The following is a 9,429-nucleotide window of genomic DNA, read 5'->3' on the forward strand; positions in this document are numbered from 1 at the left end:
TCTGATTGAGAACCATATTAAGGTAGGATGTTCTCACTGTTTGTTTGTGGGTGATTGTATCTCGTGTCTGTATGTGTTACCACACGGGACTGTTTCGTTTGTGTAGTCTGTTCCTGTTCGTGCGTTCTTCGTGTTTATGTAAGTGCTCAAGTTCAGGTCTGTCTACGTCGTTTTGTTGTTTTGTAATTTTTCAAGTATATTTTCGTGTTAGTGTTCGTTTACGTCTTGTTAAATAAATTCATTCATGTCTTCATCACCCGCTGCGCCTTGGTCCAATCTCTCTCCGCAAGACGAACGTTACAACGACCTTAAGCACACAGCCAAGAAAACGCAGGAGTGGCTTCAGAACAAGTCTCTGAATGTCCTTGAGTAGCCCAGGTAGAGCCCAGACTTGAACCCGATTGAACATCTCTGGAGAGACTTGAAAATAGCTGTGCAGCRACGCTCTCCATCCAACCTGACAGAGCTTGAGAGGATCTGCAGAGAAGAATGGGAGAAACTCCCCAAATACAGCTGTGCTTAGCTTGCAGCRTCATACCCAAGAAGACGTGAGGCTGTAATCTCTGCCAAAGGTGCTTCAACAAAGCACTGAGTAAAGGGTCTGAATACTTATGTAAATGTGATATTTAATTATTTTTTAAATGAGCCATTTCTAAAAACCTGTTTTTGCTTTGTCATTATGGGTTATTGCATGTAGATTGATGAGGGAATTTTAAAAATAAATTTTAGAATAACGCTGTAACAACAAAATGTGGAAAAAGTGAAGGGGTCTGAATACTATATATAATGTCCTGACTTTACCATCCTTGATGGGAAAAATATGAGTAATATACTAATGTAGTCTGGCGCTATCTAGCAAACTATTCCCTACCTGTCATGGTTTATACAGTACGTCATCCTTTCACAGTTACATCACTCCTATTTCAATTTCTGGGTAGTTTAGTTTTGCCATGGGGAGTGAATTACATCTACCCCTTCAGGACGGAGAAGGTGTTTGCTGTTGTGAGATAAAGAACAGCTTGTTTTCCTCTGAGCGTCCCATGCTGTGGACACCTTCCCAGGCACTGTAGCCCTCTGTCACAACAGGAGTGTCAGAGAGCCTGATATCACCAGTAGGTATTTCAAGGACATCAATTTCAGCAGCATGCCAAGTCTTGAGGATCGTCCATTCTACTGCAATGTTCATCAAACTCTGAGAAACTCAACCTCACGAAGACAAAGACACTTGACTTGTTTGATTTGCTGGACTATTCTTTGGCATAGCGTAATGGTACCACAATTGGCCATTCTTAGACGTAAATGGCTATCAAACAAACATGAGACCCACCTGTGAGAACTGGAGGAGAAACCCCAAGTCATCCGATAGCAAGAGAGTAAAGAACACACCAATATAAATTTAACACACTGTATATGAAAGCAATAAGGCCCGAGGAGGTGTGGTATATGGCCAATATACCACAGCTAAGAGCTGTTCTTAAGCACAACGCAACGAGGAGTGCCTGGATACAGCCCTTAGCTGTGGTATATTGGCCATATACCACGAACCCCAGAGGTGCCTTATTGCTATTATAAACTGGTTACCAATRTAATTAGAGCAGTAAAAATAAGCATTTTGTCATACCCATGGTATACGGTCTGATATACCACAACTGTCAGGCAATCATCATTCAGTGCTCGAACCACCCAGCTTATATTAAACATTTTGTTAACCTCTGACTGCCATAATCATAATAGTCTAGTGATCAATGAAATTAAAATGTTTAAGAGAGTGCTAAATAGTAGAAATACATCTCAATGACTAGTTCACAACTTTCCAGGGGTTTGGTTTTTCAATATTGCACACTAACTGTGCTAGATGAGGAATGAGAGACACCACTTGAAAACGACTCAGTCACAAAATTGAGGAGGGTTAGGCAAGTTTCTCATGACCAGGCAGATGGATAATTGTTCTTTATTGATCAATTGACCCGAGCAAGACTACATTTTCAACATTTCAGGGGCTTCTGCAGTGAGCAGACACAGCCAGCCAGGCAGAGCACTGGGCTGCATTGGATCATTTTACCATCGCCCTAGTTTTCCTTTCACTTTTAGAGACAAATGACCCAGCTCATCCTTCTTACGCCTTCCTTCCCATCTCTTTCCCAGCCTGCGAAAAGACCTGGGAGATAGCAGTACCTTGATGTGTACCACTGCAGGAGTTCCAAAGACTCTCAAACGTTCCGCAGACATGGTTGTCTCAAAAAGATTCCTCAGAGGCTTTTCTCTTAAAAGCAGTTTAAATAGTCATGGAATAACTGGGCACTGTACTTTGAACAATTTCCCCAATGTTTCTAAAAGACCTCTGGAGTTTTAGCACTGAAGCACTGTGCTTATGTCAGAGCTCACCTGTGGCGCAGCGATGCTGAGAGCAGTGTTGACCAACTCCATCTTATCCTGGGACTTTTCACGTGCAAGACGGGCAGCCTCTTTCACCTCCTTAAACCGCTCAGAAAACTGAGGAGGGACAAGAGATAAATGCTTGTCCATAATGAACTACATTATTTTAGGACACCAGACCCTTAATGTGGAGTGAATTRAGATCTTCACCTGATGCAGCTGCTGCTCTGTAGCGAAGCCCAGGCCGTAGACCGTGTTGGCCCTGCTGTCCGCCCACTGGCCGAACTTCTGCGAGGTCCTGGTGAACGTCATGCTCGGTGTGATGGTGCAGTTGATAATGGCCTGCGGATAGAGCAGAATCGCAATAGTGGAAACCAAGACTGTTCTCAGGGCAGACCTGGTCGTAGCTAGATATGTTCGAGTTGCGTCAGGGACAATTTCAGCATTTTTCCAGACAAAATTATTACCTACTGCAGTAGCAGTTCCTCACCTCAGCTGATGAACATCAATAGCTATCATGCTATACAAATAATGATTCATGTTTATGCCAAAGCAAGGACTTGTTTTCTCAGAAAATAAGTCAAATATTTGGGCTCATTACGGGAGCATTTGCTTGTATTTTCAGAATATCCCAACGGATGGTTGCAAATGCGTTGTACAAACAGATGTTTAAACAAATCTGGAGTCAAAAACAAACTGTTAACTCCYTTGGAAAGGTCTTTTGAGCCTAATAACGTGATAATGTGACATAACCATGTTTCAGATTGGACCGTGGGTGCATTGGCAATCTATAGTTTGCATTCTTTTTCAGATGTAACTAAGAAATGACATGTTCTTTGACTGACCTACCCTTTCAACAGATTAAAAAACATTGCATCAAGCAGCCGTGGACATGGCTACAGCCCCTCATTTTGTTTCAGGTCACATGATAAAAAACATTAAGCAGACCTATTTATAACCTTTTGCGTCAGCTGCAGAATTACTATAATATAACTGACTTAAACACCCAGAATCAGAGGGCAAGGGCAGCTTAAAGAAGAGGAGCTTTTTTAACAAACGATTACGAGAGTCTGGGCCAACATGTTTCACATGACATGGTACAAAAGATTACCACGTTGCCAGACACAAGACAGGGGGAATTGGGCTGCTGATCACAAGGTCTGCAGGGAGTGGGGAATGTGGGTCAGACCAGAGGTGTTAAGGGGAGATCAGATAGATTCCAGGGTGGCATGGGGAGTTGATCCAAATTCAAAGCTTGTGAGGAAAACGCTGTTAGGTGACATTGATTTTCTGTTCACATTCCAGTTCTTCTTGACTTAACAATGGCTTAATTGGTTTTAAATTAATAAAACGTGTAGAACCACTGCTTTTATGTCTAGCATCGTAAACAACTAAGGTCTGGAAGGATAAATAACTTTACAGCGGAAAGTAAGAGTGAACACAAACAATCTTAAACAGGTCCAGGCTGACCTGTTACATATTCCAGACTCATATTTAGCTACTCTCTTTTCCAAGCTGGACTATGCTATATTGGCAAGAAGAAAATTATTGTGAACTTGAGACCATATTCTTAACCAACCCACTCAATCCTGTGAAAATTCCTAAAAAAATATGTTTTCCCTTAAGTCACAGTTTTCAACAAGACCACACATTCACATAATCCAACCGTGGCATGCATGCATGTTCCAGAGAGTCAACCCACTACACAGTACAGGGTTTCCACTAGTTGCCACAGACACAAAGTCAAAATTGTCTATATCGTAAAAGTTCAATAAAAATGTGCTTTTTGGTCTTCATTTTAAGGTTAGCTGTGTGGTTAAGTTTAAGTTTAAGGTTAAGGTTAGGTTGGTGACACTTAATTGGGGAGAACGGGCTCGTGGTAATGACTGGAGAGGAATCAGTGGAACGGTATCAAATATGTCAATTACATGGTTTCCAGGTGTTTGATGCCATTCCATTTGCGTCGTTCCGGACATTATTATGAGCCGTTAAAATCACATTTTAAGAAGAGAAATTGTAAAAATAGGTGAGGTGGCTGTGGTACCTAGTGACGACCACAGTACAGCTGCATGGCTCACCTTCGTACCACCCACGCTGATGATGCGGTACACGTTCCTGTTGCCGTCGTAGAAGAAGGAGACGGTGACGGCATGCTTGCTGGCAGGGATCCAGTTCCTCTTGGTGTTTGGGTCGATCTGGAACACATGGGCTCTGGCGCTGAAGATGGGCTGCTCCCTGGGGAAAGGCGTGGACATGGAGCTAAGCATGTGAAGACAAATGGTGGCCAAGAGTTTCCTATTCCCTACAAAGCCCTGCAAATTTGAGTATGTGAAGACTAACGAAAAGACAACTTTGTTTCTTACTCACAAATAAAGATTTTTCTGAATAATTATTTTATTATTAGTGCAGTGGAAGAGTGACACATTTCTTCCATTCTTTAAAATATTGAACACTGTTCACTAAACAAATTGACAATTCATATTTGCGGAAAAACGCATTATATTCTAATCGAGACTTACTGTCCATGTTCTGATGAATAAGAAATATTTGCAATTTCTTTGTTCTTTCGGGGAGGAACAACAAGCTCCTAATCCTCCCATAATGGGACACAGCTCCCATACTTGACTGGCTGCCATAATGGGACACAGCTCCCATACTTGACTGGCTCCCATAATGGGACACAGCTCCTACTTGACTGGCTGCCATAATGGGACACAGCTCCCATACTTGACTGGCTGCCATATGGGACACAGCTCCCATACTTGACTGGCTGCCATAATGGGACACAGCTCCCATACTTGACTGGCTGCCATAATGGGACACAGCTCCCATACTTGACTGGCTGCCATAATGCTACAGATGTTGGTGTCACCTTTGGCAGCTCTTTCAATCCAACCCTAATTTGCACGTGGTTGTGGTTGGCATAAGACCGTTGACTAAAAAGCTCTGAACCTTTGCCCAAGTCCCCTCCCCATCCCTTCTTCTGCCAGTGTGACCATGCTAAGTATCCTAGATACGAGGTAAATATTTCAAAGCAACAATGTCACTGGTGTTCTAGTATGGTTTGGCAACTGTGGCATGGAAAATTTCAACCCAACCAAATCCGAATGACAACAGTGGAAAGATCTCACACAGAGGGAGAGTTGAAGTCCAGTGACTGTACGGAGCAGAGCAGACAATAGATCATAACCTACCTAAGTCTAACCTATAAAAAAAAATGTCATTCAAAAAGCCATTGGATTACGTACACAGTAAAGTCAAAAGGATTATACCTTGACGCTACAGATTGATTGTTCCCCTTTTCACCCTCATCATATTCAATTCAAATCTGTAGAAGCTATGCAGGACAGAAAATACACTGCAGTTAGAGGGTTGTTGGTACAAAGTAACATACAAACCRCTGCAGTTWRAGGGTTGTTGGTACAAAGAAACCCACTCAATGTGATAGCAACATGACATGGTTTTAGGTGTCTGACTGTTTATTACGTATGGATTAGCAGTAGTGGATGATTATAACAACATATGGTAGTGACGATCCTATCCATTTTGTTGGCTGATGAAAGCTAATAAGTAAAATAAATCTATCACAAATATCAGGTAGAAAATTGATGGATGATTTATGACATGGCAAATACCAGGTCACAGTGCACATTAAGCTGTATCCAAATGAAACTCAAGTCTGACCTCTTCAGTGACACACAAATCCAGTGATGGAGGTAAGCAGACACACGATCATACAATATCTTTGAAGGATGGATTTAAATTAATTGAATTTAATCCTTGTTCTGATTCTATATGCCAGGATCTCTAAATCTCAGGAGTTTTGGTGTACCATTTTAACTGCAAGAATTTGCTTACAATGACAACTATTGGTTGCCAGCTAGCCTGTGTTATTACCTTCCATGTCAAGACTTTGTCACATTAACCCTACTGCTAATAACAACTATCACCATCAAAGCAGACTCACAGACACACTCACTCTCTCTCTCTCAAACACACGATGGGCTTGAGGAAGGAGACAGCAGAATTCTCTGTCTCATCACATGGTAATCCCACTTTTGTCAGCTGATCTCATGCTTAATAACCAGCTTCTATAAGGCAAGCAGTAACCCCCAGGCTCAGACAGAAACTGATCAGAGGGTTAGCCAGACAGGGGACGGGAGCAGTACAGTGGAACAGAGGGTTGGGCCAGACAGGGGACAGGAGCAGTACAGTGGAACAGAGGGTTGGCCAGACAGGGGACGGGAGCAGTACAGTGGAACAGAGGGTTGGCCAGACAGGGGACGGGAGCAGTACAGTGGAACAGAGGGTTGGGCCAGACAGGGGACAGGAGGAAAGTACGGTGGAACCGAGGGTTGCACGGGCGGGCAGCATGGAACAGAGGGGACAGGAGAAGGTACTGTGGAACAGAGGGTTGGCCAGACAGGGGACGAGGAGCAGTAACTGTGAACAGAGGGTTGGCCAGACAGGGACGGAGCAGTACTGTGGAACAGAGGGTTGGCCAGACAGTGGACGGGAGCAGTTACGTGAACAGAGGGTGGGCAGACAGGGGACGGGAGCAGTACAGTGGAACAGAGGTTGGCCAGACAGGGACAGGAGCAGTACAGTGGAACAGAGGGTTGGCCAGACAGGGGACAGGAGAAGTACTGTGGACAGAGGGGTTGGCCAGACAGGGACGGGAGCAGTACTGTGGAACAGGAGGTTGGCCAGACAGGGGACAGGAGCATACTGTGGAACAGAGGGGTGCCAGACAGGGGACAGGAGCAGTTATAGTGGATCAGGGGTTGGCCAGACAGCGGACGGGAAGCAGTTACAGTGGAACAGAGGGTTGGCCAGGACAGCGGACGCGGAGCAGTACAGTGGAACAGAGGGTTGGCCAGACAGGGGACAGGAGCAGAACAGTGGAACAGAGTCAGCAAGATAGGCTACAGAGTTTGGCAAACTCACGTTGAGACTTGAAAATGTAAAAGCTACCATGTTGGTACTTGGCACCAATGCTTCCCAATCATGAGCTTACATATGATGCAACTGACTGACATTGTTGGGTTAAACTAAAATGCCTCTCTCAACGGTAAAGCTATTTTCATCGTGGAGCGTTTGGTACCTTACTAGAAGCAATTTGAATATCAAACTCACTATGAATACACAACTATACACTTACCTCTTACCGTAAAATGTGCGAATTATGTTGGCAGCCATTTAGAAAAAGTTATCCAGGTCACACCACCATACGCGATATCATTAAAAAGCGCAGAATGTCCTCTCAAAGGAACAAAACACAGTGGCATGTATGGCCTCAAAGAGAAGGGCCATGAGAGACCTGAGGAAATGCGTCATGTTTTAGACGATTGTCTCTCTGTGGAAGCCAACTGGATAACGGATCTCTTTCCAGGATCCGCTATTCATCCTTCATGTTAAACAGATGGACATGGCTTAGTATGATGTGGTGTTGTGTGTACATATACTACACACACACACGATCAGGGTTCGAATTATACATCCACTCTCGGGGTGTCGAAAATATTTGACCATTTTGGGGGGGGCTCACATTGATATTTCAATTATTATAAGAGGGCCTTGTTATGGGGTGCCCAGCCTCTCTGTAATTTTAACCCTGCACACAGTTTGAAAATATTGATTGGTTTAATTATTCTGTATATGCTCCAGCGGTTAAATAGATGAGCAGAATTGCACCATGATAGGACATAGCGAGAAGATCCCATTTCAGATCATTAAAATCCTACATATTCTGGCAATGGGAATTCCACAACACTGCTTTATCGATAAATGCATTACCTAATAATCTATTACGGTTTACAACTGCTTGAATTCATGTTAATTAATGTACCCCTATTGTAGAAGTGTTATCACTCACACTATCCATTTCTGACGGGTTATTACAGTTTATTATTCTACACGCTGTAAACAGAATCATTTACATGGATGCTCTTCTAGAGGAGATTCTGGGGCACACAGCACTGGGAGAACTTCTCTCCTTGATTTAGTACAGCAATAATAGGTCAGGGCCTCAGAGTTATTTCAGAAATGTACTGCTCAAATAAGGTAGTGGTGGTCTCTGCAGTACCACTAACATCATGTGGGATAAACAGCACAAAAACGAACTGGTTTACTTTGAAAATCAAGTTTGAAACCACTTAATATCAATATAAGATCAATAAACAATATAGCTAGTGTGATACTGTTATTAGATGAAAATCAACATCACTCCAAAACGTTGATATGTAATTCCAGAGCCATACTACATACAGTCGGAAGTTTAATTACACTTAGAACGTTGGAGTCATTAAAACTTGTTTTTCAACCACTCCACAAATTTTTAACAAACTATAGTTGTGGCAAGTCGGTCAGGACATCTACATTGTGCATGACACAAGTAATTTTCCCAACAATTGTTTACARACAGATTATTTCACTTATAATACACTGTATCACAATTCCAGTGGGTCAGACGTTTACATACACTAAGTTGACTGTGCCTTTAAACAGCTTGGAAAATTCCAGAAAATGATGTCATGGCTTTAGAAGCTTCTGATAGGCTAATTGACATAATTTGAGTCAATTGGAGGTGTACCTGTGGATGTATTTCAAGGCCTACCTTCAAACTCAGTAACTCAGTGCCTCTTTGCTTGACATCATTGGAAAATCAAAAGAAATCAGCCAAGACCTCAGAAAAAGATTTGTAGACCACAACAAGTCTGGTTCATCCTTGGGAGCAATTTCCAAACGCCTGAAGGTACTACGTTCACCTGTACAAGCAATAGTACGCAAGCATAAACATCATGGGACCACGCAGCCGTCATACCGCTCAGGAAGGAGACGCCTTCTGTCTCCTAGAGATGAACGTACTTTGGTGTGAAAAGTGCAAATCAATCCCAGAACAACAGCAAAGGACCTTGTGAAGATGCTGGAGGAAACAGGTACAAAAGTATCTATATCCACAKTAAAACGAGTCCTATATAGACATAACCTGAAAGGCTGCTCAGCAAGGAAGAGGCCACTGCTCCAAAATCACCATAAAAAAGCCAGACTACG

The 9,429-nt window shown here is 43.0% G+C and overlaps 1 protein-coding gene across 2 annotated transcripts in view; it reads right to left on the reverse strand.

Moving 5' to 3' along the window:
- LOC111979395 (homer protein homolog 3) overlaps positions 1-9,429 on the reverse strand; it is a 33,162-nt gene that overhangs the window by 15,707 nt on the left and 8,026 nt on the right. For both annotated transcript variants that reach the window (XM_024009905.2, XM_070448962.1), the window contains exons 3-5: positions 4,455-4,611; positions 2,587-2,718; positions 2,386-2,493 (exon numbers count right to left, since the gene is read on the reverse strand). In XM_024009905.2, the coding sequence (XP_023865673.1) occupies positions 2,386-2,493; positions 2,587-2,718; positions 4,455-4,611 (397 nt within the window). The remainder of the gene's footprint in view (positions 1-2,385; positions 2,494-2,586; positions 2,719-4,454; positions 4,612-9,429) is intronic.

The sequence above is a fragment of the Salvelinus sp. IW2-2015 genome, linkage group LG19 (genome assembly GCF_002910315.2).
Source record: "Salvelinus sp. IW2-2015 linkage group LG19, ASM291031v2, whole genome shotgun sequence".
NCBI lineage: Eukaryota > Metazoa > Chordata > Actinopteri > Salmoniformes > Salmonidae > Salvelinus > Salvelinus sp. IW2-2015.